This window comes from Carassius gibelio, chromosome A11 (genome assembly GCF_023724105.1).
Source record: "Carassius gibelio isolate Cgi1373 ecotype wild population from Czech Republic chromosome A11, carGib1.2-hapl.c, whole genome shotgun sequence".
Classification (NCBI taxonomy): domain Eukaryota; kingdom Metazoa; phylum Chordata; class Actinopteri; order Cypriniformes; family Cyprinidae; genus Carassius; species Carassius gibelio.
The window spans coordinates 4,919,969-4,947,925 of NC_068381.1; the positions used below are offsets into that span (position 1 = coordinate 4,919,969).

Here is a 27,957-nt window from a genome sequence, read left to right on the forward strand (position 1 = left end):
TTGAGTTCAATAATATGGCTACCTTCAACTATTCGGTTTTCTACATTCTTCAAGAAAGTCATATGGGTTTCAAACAAGTGGAGGTTAATTAAATGATGACAGAATTTTTATTTTGGGGTGAACTATCCCTTTAAGAGGCAATGTACACTGTTAGCTGCTTTAATATACAGTTATACACTTTAGTAATGGATTGTCCAAATCCAAGTGAACATTCCTGAGAGGGAAACAAAAAACAAGGCACAGCGGAGCGATCTGGCAGAGATATCCGGAGGGTTGCCAGGGGAGAGTGGTTGTCATGATGCTGTAGCTATGGATAGATTTGTTTTGTTGGCTCATCTCTACCTCAGCAAGGAGTGAAAACACTTCAACACTTCAACAAACGCTTGTTTTTAGATTTACATGCACAGGGTTATCGCTCGACAAGCACTGCCAGTTCTAATATCAGACCTAGTGAGAAAAAAATTCAGAAGTTATGAGCCCTGAATACTGCGTAAAGTTCTGGATTGTGAGCACAGTTACAAATGTAGAGAGGTGTTGGAGATGCATTGAGTGTCCAAACAACAAAATATGCTGTGTTAAAAAATATTAAACTTCTAAAAATGGTGTTCTGAAAGTAGTTGTTCTGAAAAAAATATTGCTTTTGTGCCAAGTGATAGTATATTTCTGCCAAATGGTTTGTGGCCAACGTAAAACAAGAAAATGTTATAAACTGATAAATAAACAACAAAGATCTGTATGGTTTATCAATCCATGTGTGAAATAACTTGAACTAGAGTAAAAATTTGGGGTTAGTAAGATTTATATATATATATATATATATATATATATATATATATATATATATATATATATTTATATAAATTAATAATTTTATTTAGCAAGCATGCATTCAATTGTCAAAAGTAGCAATAAAAAACATTTACAAATAATAATGGTAATTATAATAATAAAGTTGTTATTTTGTATTTTCTAGGGCTGAAAGTTCTTAGAAAGTTGAGCTAGACATCAAAGAGTCTCAGGAAAAATGTATTGTGGTTTCCATAAACATATTAAGAAATGCAATTGTGTTCAACACTGATAATAATAAGAAATATTTCTTATTTTGATCAAATAAATGCAACTATGGTGAGCATGACCTTTAAACGGTAGTGTATGTGTAATTAAACTTTTTTTTTGTTTTTGGTTCCACATACCCAGATCAGCAGGAGAACATTTTTAATCAGTATTTATTTGTTTTGATATTGTGTATTATGTACTGTTTCTGGTCACTGCATAATCTATAAGTATAATTATATTCTGTTTTTCACTGCCACACATACAGTCCAAAGCGTATAATTAAAATTCTATTCTATTCATTTATATTCTCTTCTACTGGAAATGCATTGACAGTGATGTTTAACTTTTACATTTTCTAGTCACATTTCTTAATCTAGAAGGGTCTTGTTGAAATTAGTCAGTGACCTTTACATTCCATTAATTTAGTGCAGTTCACCAAACTCTCACGTTCTATCAGTTGTTGTAGACTTACTGAACTTCATTTGACTGAACTAAATTTCAAACCCCGTCTGGTTCTTCTGATGAATTTACTAGTTTATCTGCGTGCTTTGGTTGGTTCTCATAAGAATGGCATGTGAAGCTGTCATCAGCACACTGGTGCTCTGCTCTTCGTAATTGTATGGCATGGTTTGTGTTAAACAAATGGTGATATAATCCAGTCTCTTTTTTATAGTTAATATGCTGTACACATCTACAATCAATGTGTCATTCATGGTCTACAACCACCTACAATAAATGACATCACAAGTCAGAGAATGCCGTCTGACAATACAAAGGTTATCTGTGAGTGCACGTCGGTCCTCTGAAAGTGTCTTAAAAACAAATACATGCTTCAAAATACAGGTCCAGAAGGTCACTAAAGACAACAGGCCTGCATTAAGTAGCACAGGGCAGTAAACACATTCAATTTTGTAATTTTGAGACAAAAACACAAAGGATTTGATTTCTTATAATCTGAAGCTTTATAAGTTCAGGATTTCAGAAACAGCTTTGGAATTTATGCTAAGCATTCTAGACCTCTTATTCTTGTTGGCAGGCAGAATAATAACACTCAAAGCAACTTGTTTTTTTTTTTTTTAACCAAAAGTCCCCTGAGAAGCACTACTGAGCACAGAGCGCCAGGGGATCTTGTTAGGGGTCAGTTTGTGGATCGTGTTGATGCCTTGGGGTGTAAGCATGTTGTGGTGTCCTGGTTGGCCGGCTGAGAGCGGTTTTCCATCATCCTGATAGCTCTCAGAATAAAGCCATGCCTTGTCAGTACTGAGGCTTATACTGCATGTACTGGAAGGAAAAATAAAGTTACAATTTAGTTTTCTTTATGCAGGTCTTCTACCATTTAAAAAAAAAAGAAACAAACAAACAATGAAGCTTTGTTTAATGCCCTTTTAAATCATATATTCTTTTTTTATGAGCTCTTCTTTTAAAATATATAGGCCTACAGTATACACACACACACATATATATGCACACACACAAACACACACACACATAAAGGCCTATATTTTATTTTCCTTCAACTGGATAGAAACATTCATTGCTCTCTGTATTTAATAATGGATCAAATACATCCTTCCACAAAGAAATTGTTTCTAAATGTATCTACATTTATTTTTTGCAATTTAACTGTAGTTACTAAATAGTTTCCTGCTGTACATGAAGAATAATTCGTATTAATTAAATTTGCATGGTTGCAATGGGGGTAGTGAATGCATCACAGCCTTCTGAAACGGTTTCAAGAAGATAAACATTTACTTTCAATGATTATCCAGGGTATTTTTCAAATAAAATCAACAGCGTTTCCTGATGCTTGTAATTGAACACATATTACTTTAGCAAAGGCTTACGTGATTGTTAATTATATGCCGTGACGCTCGGCTTTCTGATTGGCTGAAAAGTACACACTGGGTAAGAGTGCGCTAGTCAGTTCGCGAAGGAACGGATCCTACTAGAGCGAAGGTTGTGGGTTCATGAATATTAATTACGTTGCGTGGCTGTCACTCGACGCTCCGGAATGGTTACCAAGCAACGCCTGTGCCTGCTCTTTTAATATTCATGAGCTCAGCGTTCTTCATAGTAGGATTCGTAATTTTCGTCAGCACTGCCTTCCTAACGACTTCCTCCTGTAATATAGATGCGCAGGATCGAGCTCGTGTCAAATGGAACAATGTAACGGATCGGAGTTGACAGCCTCAGTCGAGAGGTTACTGATTAATCACGGTCCGTCTCCATAACCGTAGATAAGGGCACGAGATCCGCATGAATGACAGGAGAATGACAGCAGGTCCGCATTCAGCATTTTAGTGTCTTCTTTACAAGGTAGGCACAAGAGGTCACTAATTTACCTGGGTCTTTTAATACCATATTGTGAACTTTTTCTCTATTGGCAATATACATGAATACTGCATTAGTTCTGTTTCAATTACATAAATGACACTTGAGTAGCCTTACTAAAGTGTATCCAAGTTTAAATTGAAGGGTTCCATTCTGACACTAAAACACTTCACTCCAAGAGAATCTGACAGTTCCACAAAGAACTTTTCTAGTTTATCTTCAGAAAAGTGTATGGCAACATGACTGATCTTATAATGTACATGTGTTTTAAAAAAAAAAAAAAAAAAAAAAAAACTTTTTATTTATTTAACGAAACCATGTAGCTAACTACTCAAGTACCTTGTGCATCCGAAATGGATTTCGGAAGGTTCTGGGTGAACTCAAAGTGCTCGACAGAACCACTGAAGGACCTTGATTTTTAAAGTGAACGTACTTAAAAGTTTGTACTGTTTTGCCACTATGTTCATTTGGCATGAAGTTTTAAATTAGTCTTAAATGAACGGAATAAACTTTCTTTACTGAAGGATGTACGAGCGAGGTGTTGGTGAAGCGAAGCGGCACCGAGCCGTGTTAATTTACGTCGTCCCATGCTGCGCTGGTTTTGATCGGACTACTAAGTAGGGATTTTGTTTCAGTGTGGAGGTAATGAGCAAATTGTTGTTGGCTCGTATGCTCTCTTCCTTCTGCCGATCCGAGAAGACGTTTGTGGAGGTTTCATTTCTCTGAAAAATCTATCTATCTATCTATCTATCTATCTATCTGTCTATCTGTCTATCTGTCTATCTATCTATCTATATACAGTTGTTTTCATTATTTTATAATTTACAAATTTCATAATTTGTTTCCATCCGTTGAATTTACAATCTATTAACTCGTTATAATTTTCTATAATTTTCTAGAGTTTTAGCACGATTATCCTATTAAGCCATTAAATAAAACTGATCAATCTGCATATTTCTTTTAAATTAAGGCAATAATTAAACCTAAGTTTTCAGTTTAGTAGGTTGACATGGATGCATTATATCAATGACTTTTGAACGAAGTTGAAGAAAGTCGATTTTTATGAGATGGAATAATTTAAGAACTTATAATAGTATATGTCGCTCCCTTTGGCAGGTGACAAGTCGACCTTATCAGACTCAGGCGTTTCAGTGAGTTGAAACATTACCCTGGCTCCAAAGACCTTTAAATACATTTCAAAAACTAATTTACCACGTGGTGTAAAGTGAGATGTCTCCAGCCCTCCAACTGCCCAGAGCTGGTCAGAAACTTTTAGTTAAAAGCCTCCCAGAGACTCCAGCAGTGGATGTTCATTAGGACCCTCAAAACTTATTTTTTCTTATTCTTTTTGTGACATTTTGTGCGTGCGAGACATAAGCCTGTCAATTTTATGAAGAATATTTCACTTGGATTTCTTCTTTGCACACAGACTAACATGTGGCTTTCTGTTGTTATGTCTTAAAGGATAATTCGCTTTGAATGGGGAACATAATCTGCATGCTACCCAAGTTCAGGCAGGATCTTACACAAGCCTGGAGTCGGGGAACGCACCTGCCTCTCTTCCTTGACTTGTAAACTCATTCATCAGCACCAGCCGTCTTTAATGGGATAAACTCCAGAGATCAGGTGAACAGCTGATCTAAACTCAAGTAAGACCATCCAGCTTCTTAATTTCTTCTTGATTGACATTTTACATCCTAAGGCCTCCGCATGGTACTCTGGTCGAAAGATCAAGACAAACTGTCCGACATGTCCACCGGGACGGAAAGGATAGAGATGAAGAAGGAAGGGGCTCCGCCAGCGTTCCACCACTCCAACGGGTCGGTCCATCCGGTTATATTACCCGACAGCCCTGAGGAGGTGCCCCAGACCCCTGGGGAGTACGAACTCACAGAAATGACCTCCATACCGGACCACAGTGATCAAGAGAATGAACGGCCGGACATGGTTGTCCTCGACTGTCGGGCCAACGCAAAGGGCCAGAGGGAAGAGGACGCGCTCCTGGAGAACGCCAGCCAAAGCAACGAGAGTGATGACACTAGTACGGACCAAAGCCCGGTGCCGCCGGCTCCTCTGAAGGAAACATCCTTTTCTATTGGACTCCAGGTTTTGATCCCTTTCCTGCTGGCAGGGTTTGGGACAGTTGCAGCTGGCATGGTTCTGGACATTGTACAGGTAAGCGAAAACCAATTCCTTGGTGTTAATTTGGATTATAGAGTTAAATCAATACATTAAAAAAAATCATAATATTGAAATATATGTAAATAAGTTCTGGAATACAGTTCAATTTTATCTAAAGAGACTTTAGTACACTTAAAAAATAAAGGTTACAAAAGGGTTACAATGTTTCAGTAAACCGAAACAGAAACATTTTTAAGTGTGAAGAGCATTTTAATAATTCCTAGAACCTTTTTCCTCTATTAAGAACATTTTGTGTAATGAAAAGTTTTGATGGATGTTAAAGTTTCTTCATAGATGCCAATAAAGAACCTTTATTTTTATGAGCATATTTTTCATCAAATTTTGTAAAGATGCACTCTATTAAAGGATAAACCATATAAATGTCAGTAGTAAAACTCGTTGTGACTGTGAGGTTTTGCATGCTTGTGATGCCGTTTACAGAAAGCCATCAGTCGAGTTTTTCAGATGATACCTGATACTAAGAGCAGCAGAGCATGTCTGACAGTGTTCAGATGGTAGATGTTCAGATAACAGGTTCTTTCCATACACATGCTGTTCCATGCTAAGGGTTTCCCTTGTCCCTAAGAGCATGTGAAAGAGTGTAATGGTGTTGATTTTCATGTAGAGGAAATCTACAGATTTGTGAACTAATAGGGTCTATTTTCAACCAGTGACAGATTGCCACTGAAATAAGAGATAGATTGATAGAGAGAAAGAGAGAGAGAGACAGAGAGAGAGATAGAGACTTCCAGTGTACTCAATCCTGCATGTTTGTGTATGTTTTACAGTAGGCCTGTTTAAAAATAAGTTGCACATCCCAGCTGACAGGTAGTATATATTTTTTTCAGTCACTAATGTCATAGAAGATCCCATTTAGGTTCCCCAAATACCTTTCAGTGAATATTTTTTTTTTTTAAAAGAACCATTTTAATTAGTGTGAAGAAGATTTGAATCATCTAAAGAACCTTTATCTTTAAGAGTGTAGGTGTATAATCTGCGCTACCTTCTGAAAAAGTGTTATTCTACAGATGGACATACCGCATGTCTTCCCGTTGTACTCCGGTAGACACCAACAGGTAACCAAAACTGGTTAACTGCTTGGATTTTAGCAAAAACATTGGTGGTCCAGAGTCTCCGAGGTGGTGTTTTGTTTTTCGTGTAATACTTACCTCACTTCCTCAATTTCCTCTGTGAATGATAGAAATCAGGTTTACAATCCAAAGACCGATTGTTTATTACTTGTTATGGTTGTTTTTTGAGGAAAGGGTGTAGACCTATGGACTGGCATAGGGACATTTTATAACTTATTGTGAAAGAGAATTCACTAGTTGTTATTCAGCATTGTAAAACCACGAGGTTTAACGTCACTACATAATGCAGAGCTCCACACCCTTTGTAGTCTTAACCGGCATGGAAACTTGTTTTTCAGCCGACTTGGTGATTTTGCCTTTTACCCAGCTGATGTGGAATGCATTGTGCTAGAAAACCTCTAGTCAGACCTGTTTGCGCTAAAGTCTGAATGTGTGCTAAACTATTTTTACCATAAGGACAACAGACTAAACATTAAGGCCTGACAGGAAGCCAGTTAGGGTTTAACACATCCACCGTCATCTCATTTTGATAGTATTCGATGCAGACAAGCATAACCTGTCCTTTATTAACCTTCCATGAGCTGAGATCTTATAATATGTTTCTGTGTAGTTCCATTTAATGTTTGATCATATCATTGGCTTCTATTACTCACCAGTGCAGCTGACTGATTTCAAGATTTGTGTCAGATGTCCTGTAGAGTAACTTGGGCAGGAACAGGTGCCGAAATTGTGCTTTTGTCTCCTCGTGTCAAACTAATGACTCATTCTGTTTGCCGAACAGACTTAAATCATCTACTTTCCTTGATGAATGATTATTTAATTGCACTGAAATGATTATTTAGCCTGCTAATGTTAATTATTTAGGGCAGGAATGCCCTGTCCTGTTCCTGGAGATCTACCATCCTTTATTTTGGTTTTAATAGTTTTTGTTAACAGTAACAGCACTGTTACGGTATACTGTAAATGGTGCTTCAAGATTATGTGGCTTGTTGTTTTTACTATTTAAATGAGAAGAATAACAATATATGTCCCACAGACTTAAATTGAAGAACCTTAACCATATCTAGATCTAAGTTGTAGTTTTTTTTTTTTTTTCAGCCAGTAAGTGACCACCCGCAATACTCTAGCAACCAATAGGAATTTACTAGCAACCACATAGAAATAATATTGGTTGAGTGATGGGTAAGCACTTATCTCATTTTCCGGACAGTTTACAGATTATTAAAGGAATAGCTTACGCAAAAAATGAAAATCATCATTAATATTTCATCTCTCTGGTGTTTCTTTCTTCTGCAGAGCATGAAGGAAGGTATTTACGAAATGTCAATAAAAGTCAATTAACAATAATCTTCTTCAAAATATATTATTTTGTATTCCACAGTTGTATTCCACTCTTTAAAATAAAGGTTCTTTATTGACATAGATGGTTCCATGAAAAATCATAACACCCATGGAACCACTAAAGGTTCTTTATAGTGGAAAAGGTTCCTTTAAAATTTTTAAAACGTACTTCACACTAAAAAACAATGGTTCTTTCAAGAAGTGTCCACTGGAAGGCTCATTGGAAAAGCAAAAATGGTTATTTTATGGCATCGCTACTAAATCACTCTTTTGGAATCTAATTTTAAAGAGTGTAGATTTGGAACAACATGAGGGTGAGTGATCAATACGTTTATCTAGAAACTCTTAGCATCCACATAGACCACTGCAGGTTCACCGGTGTTAAGCACAACCCAGGTTGGTAGAGCGTCCTCAGAATTCCTCTGTGAACTTATATGCTGAGCCTTGGAGACCAAGGTGCTGGAACCGAGGAGCGTTGCCAGCCAACATTACACAATCCTGCAATCCGAGCCTCCCTCCCTCCGGGTGCATGCCTGCACTGCTGTGCGTCGAGTTCGCAGAACCCTTAGAGCCAGGACTGTGCTGTTCCCTGAAGACAACATCGTACTGGGGGAGGGACATGGACAGAGCAGAGGAGGTTCAGTCAAAGGGAACCGAAGACAAAGTGGCCGGGTGCCAGCTCCCAATTGATGTTCGTCCTTTTTTAAAAGTGGCCCCTGCACTGCCAAAGACTCAAGGAAAAAGAAACGGCCATTGAAACCCGCCCACTGGAAGCTGCACCGCTCAAACTCCTTAACTAGTGCTTTTTGCTGCTATTTGTAGAAGATTTAGTGTTTTTGTGTTATGTTTACCATTCGCTTTTACTTCAGCGTTATGTTAGAGGTGCCCGCCGTGTTTCTCGCTCTCTCCTCATGTGGTGACAAGATGCTAGAATTGATTTAGCTAGTCAGTGTCAGGCCTGTAATTGCTGGGCACCAGTGGGAATGAGTCTAAAGATAAGCACACCTTCTATGTATTGATCTATACTGTCTGCTGCTGCATTGCTTCTAAGGCACTGCAGCCTAATGGAAAAAAACAGCCTGCCAGCTACCAGAGTCATCAACTTCAGACATCTAAAGTCGGACGCTTGGAAAAGGTTCAAATGGACGAGGGCATCAATAGATCTAAAACTGGCCTGAATGTAACATTGGCAGATGATAAGGTCAATGTTATCAGAGATTTCTCTCCTTCATAGCTCAGGAGATATAATTTGAGGTTTTATATATCAACTTTGTCTCAAAAATTCTCTTATATGGTCAAAATATCACAATTGTTTTCAGGCAGAATCATAATCCACAATCTTAACACAATTCATGTTGTTTTAAAAGGGATAGTTTACTCACAAATGAAAATTGTCTCATTAATTACTCACCCTCATGTCATTCCGTTGGTCATCTATGGAACACAAATTAAGATATTTTTAATGAAGTCCAAGAGCTTTCTGACCCTGTATAGACAGCAAGGTAACATCCACGTTCAAGGTCCAGAAAGGTAGTACGGACATTGTTAAAATAGTCTATTTGACATCAGTGGTCAAACCTTAATTTTATGAAGCTATGAGAATACTTTTTAGTATGCAAAGAATTTGTATTTGTTTTTATTTAACATGGTTTTCTCAGTTTTTTAAGTTTTAGTAACTTGTAACAGATGAGGCTTATAGATGGGCTCTAGACTGTTGTCTGGCTTTAATGTTCCATTGGGGTTTGTATTAAAAAGTGTCTCTTTCTCAATAGCACTGGACGGTATTCACAGAGGTGACTGAAGTCTTTATCCTGGTGCCTGCTCTCCTGGGCCTGAAAGGGAACTTGGAGATGACCCTCGCATCCAGACTGTCTACTGCAGTAAGTCCTTTAGTATAGTATCAAACACATGAGCTTTCCAATGGACATGATTCAAGATACAGATAAATCTTGATAAAATGGGACCTTTAAAAAAATTAAGGAATACTGAACAAACACCAGCATGTTTGTTAAAATCAGACTGAATCATCATCTGAATTTCATGACGCAATTTCAATTGCATTGTTTTCTTTTTCTTTTGTCTGGATGGTGACGGATGTTTGCTTTGTGCAGTGTGGGGAGGTGTGTTTAAGTTTTATGTTACTCCCGCTGGAAATATGATGATGAGTCATTCCTCCTGTCGAAACTAATGCACTAATATTCTTATTTGAAGGAAAATATTGGTATATCAGGGGTAAGAATATATTGATGAGCTGTCTGTGTGGTGTGTATGAGAGGTGTGCTGCAATTTTTAACAGACAGATGCTAAAATTGTCAAAAAACAAAAACAAAAAAGACCAAAACATCATGGCGATGCGTTTTGTACAGGCAATCACCACTTACATTTTACACTTAGACTGCTGTTCAAGAGATTAGGGTCAGTTATTTTAAGAAACTAAAACTTTTATTCGTCAAGGATGCATTAAATTGAATTCAATTAAAGTGACGTATTACAAGAGTTTTCTATTTCGAATAAATGCTGTACTTCCTGTTCAAAAAAAAAAAAAAAACATGAAATATATGAAGCAGTGCAACTGTTTTCCACACTGATAATAATAAGAAATGTTACTTGAGAATCAGCATATCAGAATGATTTCTGAAGACTAAAGTAAAAATGCTGATAATTCAGCTTTGCATCACAGGGATAGATTACTTTTTAAAATATATTAAAATTGAAAATGTGTATTTTAAACTGAAATACGGTTTTACAAAAATGACTGTTTTACTGCATTTTTGATCAAATAAATAAAATTTTTAAAAAAAAAAACATTAAAATATAACCAAAGTGTACATGTTCTTCAAAACATTTAAAATTTTTGTTTGTTTTTAACTGTATGTCTGTACAAACCTACATAACAGGTTAATAGTAGTTGTCTGCTATGAAAAATTTTCACAACACTTCATTGTCCTTCGCTGTAGTTATGTTAAAAGTAGGAAAATAACCATGTGTCCATTCTCTGAGATCTTAATAGGACATCATGTAGGACACTATGGTCAAATTAACATTATTTTAATCCTGTTAAGCACATGGCCGTACACTCGATGTAGTGTCGCGGCTAGACATGGATGTGCCAGTTTTGTGGCAAAGCCAGACATTCTTCTGGGCTGTGGCTCTCTGAGCTCCCACCACAAGATTATATGTTTAATCATAAAACATCCTTCAGCAGCCCACGTTAGCTGGTTAAATCTAGGAGCAATGCTGTCAGGTGGCATTGTTTTTCATTAAATTTGAGTGCAGTGATTTAAAGTAACCATAATTAGTCATTCCAAAGTTTAATTTTGTCATCATTCGCTCACCTTCATGTCATTTCGGCCCTGTATTATTGTTTTAAAGGGGTCACATGATGCAATTTCAAGTTTTCCTGAATAGCCCATCATATGGTTTGACAAATTTTCTGTCCTTTGTATATCCTATTCTAAAAGGAACTTGAGGCAGAACATATCAAAGTGCTTATCCTTTTTTAAAATAGCTCTGATTTGCAAAAATGCTGCTGCTACTCAATGAAAAGTAGCTTTCTCTTTTTATTTGGACAAAGCTTAAGAGACTGTATAATGTCATCAGTATTTTGGCCCATTTTCTGGAAAGAGAAATACTGTACATTTTAAATGTGGATATTTGCTCAAATTTACTTTTTAAGCATGGCCACAAACATGCCACGAAAAATGTGGGGCAGTAAGAGTTATTTTTATTTTTATTTTATTTTGTATTTTTATTTTTCAGCAAGAATGCATTAAATCGAACAAAAAGTCATTTTGCAGCCATGTTGAACAGAAAAGACTTCTTTCAAAAACATTAAAAACTCTTACCATACCCAAGTTTTTGTATAGTTCATTTTAACTATTAAATTAAAGATCTTTGAATATTTAATTCAAATATTTCCTTCGGTGGAAAGAACCTTTTCCTTTATATGCTGTAAAATACGATGTAAACATCGAATGTTACATTTTTTTTAATAATCTGATTTTGTTTCAGATTCTAGCTATTTTAAAACATTATGTCATTAATTATGAAATAATAGTGTTGTTTTCTTGTGTCATTCCACAATTCCAGGAAGGTGACTAACCACCTGCTATTCAGTGTTCCAGTAATATTAAGAGGGTGTTAGCCCTTGATCCTATTAAGCACTTGTTTGTCAAAATGTTAATGGTCACATAAACATGTATCATGTTTCTACAGCACAAAGCACATAATCTGGCTTTGTGCCATGCGTGATTTTATCTGAGTTTGTGGACGAAAAACTAGAAATAAAGCTACGTGGCTCGAGCCACTGCCTCTGCCAGAGGTTCCTCCCATCTCTGCTTCAGAAATGCACGGTTTATCAGTTTGTAGAAGTGTTGTGTGTGTGACCACCGTTGTGTTTTGCATAGATCGATTTGCATAGAGCTTATCAACATTACTCGGACCCCCACTTATCAGTAAGTGATAGCCTGTTGAGGGAATAGTTCACTCAAAAATGAAAAAAATAAAAATAAAATGTAATTAACTTATAGTATCCACATATATTTCCAGTCTTGTATTATTTTATAAAGGCTGATACTGAGCAAAAAAAAAAAATAAAAAATGCGAAAGCACCAACACTACTTTTCTGTTGCTTTTTGTCACCTGAGCTGGGTGAACTTATTTATTTTTGACATAAAAAAAACATCATTTGTTTTATTTTTGGCAAATGTAAAAACCCAAAGTGCTTTTGCCTTGCACCTCACTCCCAATATCTCTCAACGTGGGGGCAGGAGAGGCATCAGTGAATTAAAATGGAAAACAAAGAAACTTGCGTTACTTATTTGAAAGAGTAACTTTTTATTGTGAATTTATTTAAATTTACAAGTTATTTAAAAAAGTAATCTGATTACGTACATATCTCACATGACTTGTAATGCATTACCCCAATGCTATTCACTATTTCTCTTTCCCTCTGGCAAAGCCTATTAACCATATCTCATTTGTGAACAAATAATAGTTACACTACAAAAAAAAAAAAAAAAAAAAAAACTTTGGGGCAACAAAAAGAAAGGATATACAGTATTAGCACTGCAAAAACACATTATTTTGTCTTGTTTTTCAGTAAATAGTATCTAAATATCCTCCAAACAAGATGAATGTTCTCGAAGCAAAAAAAAAAAAAGATGGATATTACATTTAGATGTATAATATATTTATTTATTATTTACTGAACTATATGCAAAAAACAAAACAAAAACAAGAACACTTTGCCATAAAAAAGGTTCAACTCCCTGACTCAAATTCTGATGCTACTCATTGTAATTCTCTGGAAAGGAATGACTGTCCCATTACTTTGTGTTCAGTGGAAGAAATTAAGCCATGAGGGTGAGTAAACAATGACAGTATTCTGAATTATTTTTTGAATCTTACATGAGCAGTGGAAGTAGCCCAGCCAGCTCTGTTTCCGTCTCACGCCATGTGTGTGAGAGAGCTACACAAGGCAGGACACAGTGCGGAAGAGTCACTGTGACCGCCGGAGTGGGGTCACCTCAGCGAGCAGCAGGCAGTTGGCACTGACTCAAGAGCTCCTTCCTTTTGCCTCATGAAGGCCCTGTGCGCACATACACACACATACATTTACTTCACTGAAACATAGGCAACGACTGCCCCACTAACGGCCTCTCCTGCCTGCTTTTTCCTTCATCCTGTTGCACAGGATATTTGTAACATAGTAGCGTTGCTAATTTGCTGTTATTGTAGTTTCAGAACAGAAAATTAGATTGCAGGAAAAAAGAAAGAAGTGTTGTTTTTCCTCCTGCATGGTGAACACTGAATGGACGACAAGGATTTGTAGACATGCAGAATCATTTTTTTTTTTTTTGTGATTAACTTTTTATTATTATATTAATAAAATAACATCCATTCAAACAAACAAACATGAAAGAGGGAGCAACAGACATATTATCAATAATTTACAATCTAAAATGCAGAATCAGTTATTGAGGCTTTAATTGGCTGTTTTATCACTAGTGTTATTGCAAACTTCAGCATGTTATGCATCCTGCCCGAAATCGTGCAGCTTATTGAGTTATACTCTTTTATAAGTGATCAGATAAACCATAAACATCCCATAAAATAGTTATACGGCACCAAATTTCAGTGTTTTCCTGTTAAAATATCTAAAACACTTTTGTTTATTATTAATATTTTTAATAATATTTTTTTAATTAAAATAAAACACTGTGTGTGTGTGTGTGTGTGTGTGTGTGATTATTGTAAAATGAAAATATATTATGAATTATAATATGAATTAATTTAAGTTTTATGCAAAAAGAAAAAAAACGCTGTAGGGAAATAAAACATAGCAAAAATTATTTACAGTGCAGAAAATGCGGTGTTTTGTCTTGGTTTTTCAGTAAAAATACCTCAGACTCCTTTGAACAAGAGTAATTGACCTAATATTTAATTATTTATTCATTTAATGATTGATTGATTGATTAAACACAGTTTTGTGAGAGTTATGCAAACAAACAGTGTGGTGACAATGTGGTAAGAAAATGTGTTATTTAAACTAAATTTAAAACATGTCTCTAAATTGTAAATGTGTCTAGAATTTTAATAGAAAAGAATAAAATACTGATTATAAAAGAGGTTGCAATGTACCTTTAAATGAAAGAAATTAGTACAGCTTTGGGCTGTTTTAAGCCAAGAAGTAACCACCTAGCACCCATCCAGAACAGCTGAATAGCAACTGCATAGAAATGTGTGAAAACCACCCAGAAAACCTTAGCAATAGAAAAAGAAACATCCGACAACACTCTTGCATTGTGGCAGCGACTTTTGTACCAGTAAGCAGAGCTCCCATTTTCTTCAGAATATGTAAAAAATCGAGTTTATTTTGTCATGCAGTGTGTAATTGAGTTTTTAGAGCAGTGAAGTGTTGAGTTCACAGGAAGCTCAGAAGTGCTGCAGCTCTTTTGAAACATAATGAAAGGCTACAGTGAGGTGCACTGAATGTCTAAAAGAGACTGCTGGGCTGTCAGCCTCTGTGAAATGCATTCTGCACACGTAAACTCAGGCCATTCTGTTTCCTGTCTCATTTAGCAAAGAGCACTGGTTCCTTCACTTTTGTGTGTTGGGCTGCTGTACAAGATTTGCATTTAAGAAACTGTAGGCCAAAGTGTACATTTTCATACATTGATGTATTTAAAATTGAATGAGGACATTTTTGGACTGTTTATTTTTAAATATCTTCTGCAATCTGCAATACTTATTTTTTTTATTTTGTCAAATGCATTTATTTTTTTTGCATGCATGAAATTCCCAGATAGGTATATGTAGCTAAAATATACTGTATATATTGCATGCATATATATATATATATATATATATATATATATATATATATATATATATATATATATATATATATATATATATATATATAAATTGTTACTGTAGTTTTGATAAAACAAATGCATCCTTGGTGTACAGAAGAGACATTCAAATCCATTATAAAAGATCAGTAAAGCTAATTGAAAATGCAAAGTTTTGCTTTGGCAACTAGCTGAAATAGAATTTGGTTTTTAAAATTTGATTTATTATTTTATTTAACATTCGGTTTACATTTTAGGGATAGTTAACTATAACAACCCTACAGTAAAGTATTCAGTTGGTAGTTTGCTAGTATTCCATTGCAGTAATTCATAATCTGTTTTTACATCAAATTTTATAAGGATGCTACCATATCGATGACCTCAGGGCTAATAGCCAAAAAAAACGTTTGTTTTCATAGGAGTTTTCTGTTTTGTAACAGAAAAATATTCAGGTAGTTTTGGCCCGTCTGAGTGTGTCCAGGTCAGGACAGGCCTTGTCCCATGATACAGAGAGCCTCTGTAGAGCTGGAGCCACTTGACATTAGTGTCTGTACTGAGAGAGATGAGATAAGTAGGGAGAGGAAGATAAGATGCATCTGTCCAGCTAATCAAACCCTCTTTTGTCTTGTAAACTGACCACTGTTTGTTCTAGTGAAAGCTGGGCCGAAGGCGCCTGAGCAACAGCAAAATGTATGTTTCCTGCCATATATGTTTCATTGTTTCCTTTTCATAGAAAGATCACTGTTTAATGATGATCCTATTAGCACTATTAGATGTTATGTGGTTCTTAATGGCTCTTGCAGTGTGCTTCGTGTAGTTCAGCGTGAAACAGAATATCCAGTGGGAAATAATGTAGGAAGGAGCTTTGTTTTATCCATTGAGATTTGATTGGATCATGAAATGTAGAACTATGATATTATTAGGCTTTTGTCTGCTTGAAGTATTCAGCATTAGCACGCAACCCTTCCTGCACCAGTCGCACTGTGAAGGACTCCTCAAATCATGCAGCTTTTCTGAGCGATCAGAAATACAATAACAAGTAAAACAGCATCTTAAGCGAGATCAGTGTTGCTCGCTCTGAGGAAAGTGTGCTGTGGTCAATCTATAATGGGAGCATTTGTAAATGGACTTCCTGTGTTCTCTCCTCCCCCTCTCACCAGGCTAATATTGGACAAATGGATACGGCGAAGGATATGTGGAAAATGATCATGGGAAACCTCGCACTAATTCAGGTTGGAGACCTTCTAAAAATATCAATCCTGTTTGTCTAATGTGCATGCAAACTCTTCAGTTCACAAAGGCTTTGTTCCGGCAAGCAGTGGATTTTTTGGCCAATCTGACTGTGAATCAAGTAAATACCGTATTTTTTGGACTATACGTCGCACTTTTTTTCATAGTTAGGCTGATCCTGCGACTTATAGTTAGGTTCGACTTATTCATCAAAACATTTAACATAAACCAAGAGAAATGAACCAATAGAAAACATTACAGTCTACAGCCACGAGGGGGCGCTCTATGCTGCTCAGTGCTCCTGTAGCATACCACTGAAGACATAGAGCGCCCTCTTGCGGCTGGAGACGGTAATGTTTGTGCTTGGTTCTAAATAAATGCGACTTATAGTCCAGTGCGACTTATATATGTTTTTTACATTTAGTAAGACATTGAATTAGATTTGTTCTGTTTTCATTTTCATTTTCATTTTAGTTTACTTTTTTAGTCATTAGTCATTAATTAGTTTTTTTATATATATTTCTCTTAAGCTTTAATTGAATTTCCTTGCTAATTTCAGATAGAATTCAAGGCAACATTCATTTTAATATTGAAGTTAAATATTTTTTTAATATTTACATTTTATTTAGTTTCATCTTTGTTTAATTTACAGAAATAGATCTTTAAAGGGACACTAAGTAGGAATTACTCCCATCTAGTGGTGAAATTGTATTTTGCATTCAAACTTATTTTGCTCTCCAGCGCCTCGCTTTTTCAAATGCGCGTTGCATCTACGGTAGGCGATATGTACCAAAAAGCTTTGACAGGATGTCTTCTAATAGCACTTCATCGAGTTTTCCTTCAGGTGAACAGGTGTGTTATTTCAAACAAACTGCAACATGACAACTAACAAACGAATGTTACAGTATGAATTACTGACTGTGGAAAACATGAAATATTGTAATTAGTAGTTATGTCTAATTTATTCGTTATATTTTCTGAATTATATGCATTGTTAGATATAAAAAAAAATTATAATATAGATTGTAACACTGACTTACCTGTCGAGAAGAAAACTGGCCACTTCAGCGTCTCTTTTGAAATCTTTATCCAGCATTAGCTCTTTCCACCTAGAAAAAGCTTCCCCGACATTAACTCTTGTTTTCTGTAATCTACGGTCACGTTTCCTTTTACGTTCTATTTTTGACTGTTTTGGCGACGATGTTTTCTTCTCCTGTGGCGCGGCATATGTATGGTCCATAATAAGAATGCAATCCAGACTTTTAAACTTGCCGGTGCAGTTTCAAGCGCCTCTCACTGCTCTGCACCTGTGTTTCTGGCTCTGACCGAAAACGCGCTGTGGAAACGCCTTGGCTTAGTACTTTTTGTCCCTCTCTGCTATTATAGTTTTGCAAGATGGCGGAACTACATGGAAGCCTCCGTCGACCTACCCGTCCCATGTATATAAAGATAATAAATTCTTCATTTACAAGGATTAGTTTAAACATTGGCATAGGTATTTGTACACCATTGAGGGCATATTTATGAATAAAAATATTGATTTTAGATAATAAAATACCTAAAAAGTTACTTATTGTCCCTTTAATAGTTTACGCCATATGCAGTATGTAGTTTTGACTGAAGCTGTTCAAATGCATATTTTTCATAATCGTTCCTTATGTAGTGAGATGTATATAACATTGACTATGTAGTGAATATTGAATTAATGAACGAGTCAGCAGTTTCAGAAGAAACAGATCAGATTTCATCTCCTAAAGATTTGTCAGATTTGGGTGCAAAGTCATTGCTACAATGTCACATATCATGTGAGGTTTGACATTTCCAGATTGCATTCTTGACTAAACAGTTATGTAATAATTGGGTGATCTGTTTCTTGGAAATGACCCCAAAACCCAATAATAACACTAATGATGAAAGAGAACAAAGTAAACTTGACATGAAGACTTTGAACTTCAGGAAGGTGAGAGGGGTCTGAGTTCATCGTGTCCCTTCTGATTTCAGGTTCAGGCCACAGTAGTCGGCTTCCTGGCTTCCATCGCTGCAGTCATTTTTGGCTGGATTCCAGAGGGTAATTTTAAGATGGGCCATGCCGTCCTGCTCTGTGCCAGCAGCGTGGCCACTGCATTCATCGCTTCTTTGCTGCTAGGTGAGTAAAGAATAAAGGTCAAAAATAAAGGTTCTTAATTGCCATTGATGGTTCCATAAAGAATCTTTCACAAAATCTTATACAAAAGGTTCTTAACCATCGAAAAAGGTTATTTAGATGTGTATATACCTTTAGGGATATAGGGATATAACAATATAGTTAGCCCGTGGTTCAATACATTCCTCAATTGTTTTTTAAACTGCTGTACACATCTGTATACTAGAGAAAAAAACTTATATTATTCTATGTCTACTATTTTATTTTGAAATAAGTATTATTTTTCCTATTTTACCCAAATTAGGATGAATTGATGAGATTTCCTGAAGCTGTTGTAACTAGAAGGGATATAGCTATGGCTGGAAGTGACATAAAATCTCACCAGATGGACGGGAAAAAAGTGAAAGAGAAAATAACATATATTAAATGAACAGTAAAGAAGACAACTAGTGAGTCTATGTCGTAGCAAATTCTTTTGAGCCAAAATCTTTTAAAAAACAAGACAACTAGAGAACTAGATTTTGCTAAACTTGCGTCACTTCTGGCCGTAGCTGTATCCCTTCTAGCCACAAATCCTTCAGGAAATCCTTAATATGGACAAAGGCATCACTATCGCTGTGACTAAATAAAGAGAAGAGAGAATGTTGAAACATGAAGACAATAAACACCTGACTGTGACAATATAAGGTTTATCAGTGTTTTTCAAGCCATCTCTGGTATATTTTTTATAATAATTAAGTATCTTTATAATCCATTGCCAATCGACATTGCCTTTTTTACAGTATAGAATTTATTTCTGCCCCATTCGGTGACAAGAAGCCACATCGGCTCACGTTCGACTGATGTTGTGGAGTAAAAGCATGTTATGATGTTCTCTTTTGTTGGACAACAGGTTTTAGAAATGCTTCTCATTGCAAATTATTACAAGCCAAGATGCTTTTTCAGAAGAGCGTTATAAGCAGGAAGACGTCTGCTCATCCCAAACCGTAGTAGACTCACAGGAACACAAACAGATCCCGTTTTGGAGAAAAAAATGCACAGAAAATATTAAAACACAATTCACAAGCACGTATTGAACTGTGGCATCTCCAGTTTCTACAATGTGTACTCGCAATATGTATTGTGTTATAGTGTTACTTTTAAAACGTTTTCTGTTGAATAAAGCATGTAGAGTTTAAAGCGTAATGACAACCTAAAAAGAATCGTACTAGCTGAGGCGAGTAGCAGCTAATGCTTGTTTTTGAACCTGGAAAAACAAAGCAGCTCTGAAGTCTCATTTCAGCACTAGAGTGGAAATATATCCTCCAAACAGGAGGTATCAAAACAGAAGAATGTCTATTCACAACTCACAATCTCCTGTGTTAATTCCACCATTTCATCGCTAACTTGACAAATCTTTCCTCTTCTCTTCCGCCCAGGTCTTATCATGATTGGAGTCATCATTGCATCCAGGAAGGTTGGCATCAACCCAGACAATGTGGCCACCCCCATTGCAGCCAGCCTCGGTGACCTGATCACCCTGGCGCTGTTGGCTGGCATCAGTACGGGCCTGTATAAGGAGCTCGGTGAGTGGATGCTTCAGTTTTATGACTGGGCTCTCAGGGAACACTGGCGTAAATGGATATCTACTGTCAGGCAGATATATGAGCAGGCAAAGAAATTTTGTAGATTCACATACATTTTAGCCGATAACTTGTGAACTTGTGTTTGTATTTCCTAACTGAAGATATCAGAAGTCATCATCTTCTTTAATTACCGTATTTTTCGGACTATAAGTCGCACCTGAGTATAAGTCGCATCAGTCCAAAAATACGTCATGATGAGGAAAAAAACATATATAAGTCGCACTGGACTATAAGTCGCATTTATTTAGAACGAGGAGAAACCATTACAGTCTCCAGCTGCAAGAGGGCGCTCTATGTCTTCAGTGTAGACTACAGGAGCACTGAGCAGCATAGAGCGCCCTCTCGTGGCTGGAGATGGTAATGTTTTCTCTTGGTTCATGTCTCTTAGTTCATTTCTCTTAGTTCATGTCCAATAAATTTTGATAAATAAGTCGCACCTGACTATAAGTCGCAGGACCAGCCAAACTATGAAAAAAAGTGTGACTTATAGTCCGGAAAATACGGTAGCCAGGTTATGCCACCTTCTGTATCAGAAAACTTCCTCTGCAGAGGAACAGTCAGGGAGAAAATAAATGGCATCTCAGCACTTGCTTGATGATCCAGAAATAACAGCAGCAAATCAACATGATTTCTGAAGGCTCATGTGAAACCGAAGACTGGAGTTATGATGCTGAAAATTCTTCTTTGCATCAGAAGGAATAAATTACATTTTAAAATGTATTCAAATAGAAAAACTGAACAGTTAAACTTTTTGTCCTTCGGGTTATCGTGGTTTTTGTATACTTTTGATTTTCATGAGTAATACATTCAGTCAGATAAGATTTCCATAAGTCATCATGCTGAGTCACGTTAGAGCGTAGTGGAGCTTGTTGGGGCATGTCGGGGCTTGTGAACGCCACCTGCTTTGTGAGTTTCTTTGGTGCACCTGTCTTTCCCTTTAGACCACATAAAGTAACAACATAAAGTTGAAGTTTAGATATTCTAGTTTAGATTGCAATTCTAGTTGAGCGTTCAGTAACACCTTGGTGTTTTGATGTGTGGTGAACAGTACTGAAGTGAGAGTGTGCATAAGGAAACATTTATGGTAAAGACTGATTCCATGTTTATGTCTTATCAAACCTCACAGACCAAACCGTCTGGATGTAAAAATGTAAAACGGCCAAAGTGAAAATAGTAGCTTAACCAAGCTTCCATCTTAGACAAAATTGTACCCAAAAGAATATTGTGTAATTGTTATTTCTCAGCCAGCTTTGGTTTGGAAACTAACTGAACTGGTGTTGAATTCCACAAGTCTTGCATTAAACATGTTATTCATGACAATTCAATCTCGAGTAGAGTAGAGATTCATATTTTATGACCATTATTTTATAATGACTACAGAATTATAGTGTATTATTTTTCCTGTCTTATTTTTTTAAGTGTAATAATAATAATATTTCCATTCAAAAGTTTTAAAAGGCATTCAATTTTTAAAAAAGTTCATGTATCTCTCTCTCTCTCTATATATATATATATATATATGTGTGTGTGTGTGTGTGTGTGTAAACCATTATAAATTATGTGTGTACGTATAATTATGTGTATGATGATTTTACAGTAACATATATTTATATATTATATCCATATTTATAATACATATAACATATATTAATTTATTATACATTACATATATGTATTACATAAAGGTGTATATGTATAATTTATAAACATATGGAGATGTGAACATTTATTGAATATGTCAATACATGTCTTTTTTTTTTACAGAATACAATGACTATGCCAACCCGTTGGTTTGTGCCTTCTTTGTCGCCCTGACACCCTTCTGGGTCCTCATCGCCCGGCGGACACCTTCCACCCGGGAAGTGCTCTACTCAGGGTGGGAGCCGGTCATTATCGCCATGGCCATCAGCAGGTAGGAACATTTCCTCATTCCTCTTTATGACGGATGGATCACTCACTTGGGCTGACACCCATATGTCAATCATTTATCTGACACCACAGATGCAGTATCTTTGTGTGGTTAAAATGAGATTGAACTTCTTTTGAAACAGTGTTGGAGGCCTTATTCTGGATAAGACAGTATCTAACCCTAACTTTGCTGGAATGGCGGTGTTCACTCCTGTCATCAACGGTGAGACTTCTTATCACCTTATGTTTTATCGGGTGTGTTTACTAGCCCTTACTATGACACACCAGAGATCATTGCATGAATTGTTTGCTTTGCCCTGCTGCAGGTGTGGGCGGCAATTTGGTGGCGGTTCAAGCCAGTCGAATCTCCACATACCTGCACATGAACGCCTTGCCCATAGCAGAGCCCAGCCCAGCCCCGCAGAAATGTCCAACTCCCTGGAGCTCGTTCTTTGGCTCAGGTGAGTGATATGAACAACCAGCTGCCCAAGGTTTTGCAAAGACTTCACTAAATATTGCTAGTAGCGTATTTGCCTGTATTGTGTCTTAATGACTTCTGTAACAGTACATTTACTCTCTCCTCAGCTCTCAACTCACGTTCTGCCAGAGTGCTCTTCCTCCTGGTCGCTCCTGGTCATCTGGTCTTCCTGTACACTATTAACTCTATGCAGGGTGGACACACCACTCTCACCTCCCTCTTCATTGCATTTTATCTGGCCGCGGCTCTGCTTCAGGTATACCTTAGCATCTAGGTTTAAAATAAATGTTTAATAGTGTTTCTGGCCTTCATGTGGGATGTTTGAGTGAATTTTATGGAAAAAGTATCTGGGTCATGTTTCACAAATTCAAAAGGAAAATATAATTTTTTGGTTATTTATTTATTTTTATTTTTTTGCATTGGAACATAACTTTCTCATTGCTATAATGCAAGATGTTTATACACTTTACAAATGCATCAGTTCAAACATTTAGGGTCAGAAAGATTTTAAAATTATATCGTTTTATTCAGCTAGGACAGCAAAAAAAATCATTTATGTTACAAAATATATTTATTTTAAATATATTCTGTTCTTTTTACATTTTTTTTCCCCAAAGAATTCTGGGAAAAATAACAGTCTCCTGAAAAACATTAAGCTTGTTTTCAACACTTAAAATAAATGTTTCTTGAGCAGCAAATCAGCTTATTAGAATGATTTATGTAGATCATGTGACACTAAAGACTCGTGTAATGATGCTGAAAATCACAGGAATAAATGAAAAATATTTTATTATAGAAAACTGTTATTTAAATTTTAATGACAGTATTACTGTTTTTATTGTAAATCAAACACAAAATGTATTTATTTATTATTATTAATTTAAAAAAAAATCTCTTTAAAGTTGTTCAAATTAAGTTCTTAGCAATGCATATTACTAATCAAAAATTAAGTTTTAATATATATACAGTATTTAATGTACAAAATATCTTCATGGAATATAATCCCTACTTAATATCGTAATGTATTTTGGCACAAAAGAAAAATCAGTAATTCTGACCCATACAATGTATATTTGGCTATTACAATTATACACCATTGACTTAAGACTAATTTTGTGCTCCAGGGTCAAATATAATACTTGCATATGTGCACACATATACACAAAATATCCTAACTTTCTATTTTTGCATCCTGGTGATTTCCGTCCATTTCCATCATGTTGACACATTCTCTTCCGGTCTAGGTTGTGATCCTGCTGTACCTTGCAGACTGGATGGTTAACTGGATGTGGCATCGAGGGATGAATCCTGACAACTTCTCCATTCCCTACTTGACTGCCCTGGGAGACCTGCTGGGGACGGGCTTCCTGGCTCTGTGTTTCCACATCCTGTGGCTGATTGGAGATAGGGACACAGATGTGGGTGATTGATCCACGCTGCTTCCTTTGACTCTGTCCAAGCAACACAAATGTCTTTATTTATAATGCCACATAGAGAAATATTATCTATATTGTTATGGCTGCATTGGCTACCATGATTATATGGATGACATTATTGCTTTGGTATTGATATGTAATTTCATGGTTGTTTAGCTACAGGGAGAACAACAATCCTCATTATTTTTCAATGGGGATGTTCGGCCCAATTTTATGGCCTGTCGCATTGGCTGCATGTAAAGATGACATCAACCTAAACTTGAAATATTTCACGAGAGGCAAAGGAACACAGAATGCTACATCAGCAAGTGCTACAAAATAGTGATATAAATGATGTGTTTTGAGGGCGGTACTCACAGCCTTTGCCAACTAAAAACAAAATAAACTATTTGGACCATCACAGAGTGACCTAAATAACATTTCAGGCTAAAGATTAAAAGAGTCACTTACTGTATGTCTTATAGTAGAGACTGAATCTCAAAGGGGACCTTTTGATGATAAAACATGCATATACAGTAGAGATCGCCTAATTTAACAAGCAATGCTATGTTTTCAGGATCTAAATTTGCTTTAATAGCTGTGCTTATGGTTACTGAGAGGGATAGTAGCCCAAAATGCTTTACTGTTTCATTGAAATTCTCAAATTGTGCAATGCGATGAAAAAGGCTCATGGGTTGTTTACGCTCGGCACCTAAAGGGTAAAATATCAGACTTTGCCTCATTTGCGTATACATTTCTGTTACGTGGGCAAAAGTCTCACCCAGTCAAAGGCCTGTAATATTGCACATGAGGCCGTCCACGTCTGTTACTCTCCAAAATCTCTTCAGTGGACTCACAATACTGGGGCAGTTAATCGATTTGTAGTGATGGTCAACAAAGTGGTTATTTTAAAAGGGCTGTGAATTCTACAAAAAAATGGCTGTCAGAACCTTTTAATCAAAACAGAAATCATATTTGACAATGCACTCTTAAAGGCTTTCCAAATCCCAATGAATTTATTATTCTATTATATAGAGTATTTCTACAGTTGACCCTTTGCTAAGCTCTGCCTCCCTTGGATACTGTTGCTAAACCTGATAAAAGTTTTACAGAGCACGTCAAGGGACAGAACTGGAGTTTCTATGATTTATTAGTTAAAAGTGCTCACAAAGTGCCCAAAATAAAAGGGAAATTATTCTCATGTGAGATGAAGGAAGCATGCATTGCAAAGCATTTTATCTGCCGTTTTCCTTGAAAGAAAAATGCAGACACTGCAAACTCAAGGCAAAAAAATACTTACCACAATCAATTAAAAAGAGAAAATGCCCCTTTCACAGCTCAGTTAACTTATGGATATACGTTTGCACAATACACTGTAAAATGATTTTTCACTGTAAATGAAGTTGTAAAATAAAAGATTACTGGAGCATATTTTACCTGAAAATACTATTTCAGTCTTTTGACTTTGCAAAACTTTACTAGCAGTTTCTGAGTGAAAATTGTTTCAAAGTAAACCCTCACCAAATTATCCAAGCTTTTTTGTTCAGGAATGTTTTTTAATGCAAAGCTTAGCGAAAGGTCAATTGGTGATTTCAATTAGATCAAACTAAAGAAACACGAAACGCTCTGCCTTAAAAGACTTTTTATAAAAGGACCGAAGCATATCTGTAGAATGATGCAAAAAATAAATAATAATGATAATTGAAAAAAAGGGCTATTTTGACATCTACACCTCTGCATGCTATAGCAAAAAAAAAAAAAAAAAAAAAAAAAAAAACCTTGAACCAGCTCTCTGAATGATTTGAAGCCATGCTTGATTTTAAATGTAGTTTCTTTCCTACTGGAAGAGGAGAGAAATGGTTTCCTTTTGAATGTTTTTATGAGATTAATGCCACTCAGAAACACTTGAAGGGCTAACAGGATGGCTAGCAGCTAGTCTGTAGCTACCTCAGTTCTCAGCCATTAAAAAAAATCCCTAATCAGTGGCTGTCAGTAAACTAATTTTAATGACTAGCCAGGCCTTATAAAGCAACTGACCTCTATTTATCGCAGTATGTTAATGCTAGCATGCAACTGCTAAAGGGCTGTTTAGAAACATCGCTCCATTCGCGCACATCTCACGTCATCAGCAGAGTAGTGGAATTTGTGCGGGGCACATAACATAAAATACTTCACACCCCTTTATTTTTACTGTAAACTTTTGTTTTCTGTTCTTAAATGTCTGTTGTTGTTTTTTTTAACTGTACAAGTGTGTTAAGGCGAGTTCTAGTGTCTTATGTTTGTTGCAAGCACATTTCATGTCACAATAGATCACTGTGCACAAGATGTACTGTAATGTCAGACTTTACCACAAGAGTTCGCACTTGTGCAACGAGAGCATGCGGCTCCAATGTGTTTTACGCACACGCAGATATGTTTATACCACAATTATGCATTCAACCATCACGAATATTACTGTGCAGCTGACCGGTGCTGCCATTGTACCATGACAGCTCTCTATAGGTGTGAATATTTCTTCAGGGGACGGGAGGCTTTGTTTATTTATTTCTATAGATGCGACAAAGCTATTTGTAAATAATATATTTATTCTATAAATGTTTATTTTTCATTTTGTTGCATTTTTTTTCTTCTTCTTTGCATTGGACCAGTAGCGATGTTTACTGTACGTTTATTAGTCATTTTCTTTCTTTCTTAACAAATAAATGAAAGTTTTTTGGTGCCTAATATCCAGCAAAACCTCACATCGATCTGGTTCGTTGAATTGAGCATGTAATATGCCTTAACAAATCACAAACAAGGCTCAACACATAGGTTTATAGGTCTTCTGATCTGATTTTTTTTTTTTTTAATTAATTTTCATATTGTATTTGATTGATTTGTGTACACAAATCATCCCATCCGTTGTTCTTCCAGGCAGATGTATTGTGGTAAAGTCATCCAAAGCAAAGCCACCGAGATCCCCATGAGTTTTAGAATAAATTAATATTTACTTGTGGGTTGTCTAGTCTGTCACATGTTCCCTCTAATCAGTAATCTGTGTATAACATCCTACAAGCAAACGTAACCTTCCCTGAGTTAAATTGGCCATGAGGGTCAGATCCCACCGCCTCTTAAGCAAGACTAAAACAAATTTACCAGATTACCCAAATGTGTACAGCTAGTGATGGTAAGTGGTTATCTGAGTGCTTTGATTTGTTCCCCATCAGTTTCTGCCCTGCCGCTGCGTCAGTCTGACACTGTTATGGGGACCTAACAGAGGTACTTGTAAATTGCTGGAAATAAAAGATTATATTATTTCATATGACTGCCCTGTGCTTTTCTGTTTTCATTCCATTTGACACAGATTTAAATCTTTTGAAATTCTAATCAAATCAACATAACGTAATATGTGTGTGCATAATGTAACATAACATAATGTTTTATATTGTTAGGAATATTTCAACATGAACACCTAACTTTTTGGCCATATATATATCAGCAACTGCACCAAATTGCATAATTTTGCTCCGTTTGGGCCTAAAATGAAGGTGTTTTTTTTTTCTTGTATGATACTAAATGGGCATAAACAGCTTAATGTATCAAATGTAAAAAAAAATAAATAAATAAATAAATTATCAGATATACATGAACATGCACAAAAAAATATAAATGCTTTCAATTTTTTATCTTAACAAATATACAGGTATTTTATAGCATAAATTTAATTGTTAAAAATGATATTTAAATTAAATTATTTGTTTTGTAGAAAGTGATTTTGTGAGAAAGTGATGTTTGTCCACCTCAAGAGGTCAAACTAACTATTG

At 36.1% G+C, this 27,957-nt stretch overlaps 1 protein-coding gene across 2 annotated transcripts; it reads left to right on the top strand.

Moving 5' to 3' along the window:
* Positions 1 to 3,156: 3,156 nt before the first annotated feature.
* LOC128022099 (solute carrier family 41 member 1) lies at positions 3,157 to 27,453 on the top strand. Of its 2 annotated transcripts, XM_052609339.1 has the most exons (12): positions 3,183 to 3,372; positions 4,852 to 5,013; positions 5,090 to 5,562; positions 9,773 to 9,880; positions 16,516 to 16,587; positions 18,587 to 18,731; positions 20,147 to 20,293; positions 22,118 to 22,265; positions 22,405 to 22,484; positions 22,588 to 22,722; positions 22,847 to 22,995; positions 23,984 to 27,453. In XM_052609339.1, exons 3-12 carry the CDS (start codon positions 5,098 to 5,100, stop codon positions 24,167 to 24,169), a joined length of 1,635 nt encoding a protein of 544 aa, XP_052465299.1. In that variant the 5' UTR covers positions 3,183 to 3,372; positions 4,852 to 5,013; positions 5,090 to 5,097; the 3' UTR covers positions 24,170 to 27,453. The 2 variants fall into 2 exon arrangements, with proteins under 2 accessions (XP_052465298.1, XP_052465299.1); XM_052609338.1 differs by having other exon boundaries at positions 3,157 to 3,372; positions 4,852 to 5,562.
* The last annotated feature ends 504 nt before the right edge of the window (positions 27,454 to 27,957 follow it).

Bases quoted from the DNA above. Each gene is read 5' to 3' on its own strand.
- LOC128022099 (XM_052609338.1), top strand. From the start codon at position 5,098: ATGGTACTCTGGTCGAAAGATCAAGACAAACTGTCCGACATGTCCACC. The intron at 5,563-9,772 runs GTAAGCGAAAAC...CTTTCTCAATAG, and splicing joins TGGTTCTGGACATTGTACAG to CACTGGACGGTATTCACAGA. The intron at 20,294-22,117 runs GTGAGTGGATGC...TTTTTTTTACAG, and splicing joins GGGCCTGTATAAGGAGCTCG to AATACAATGACTATGCCAAC.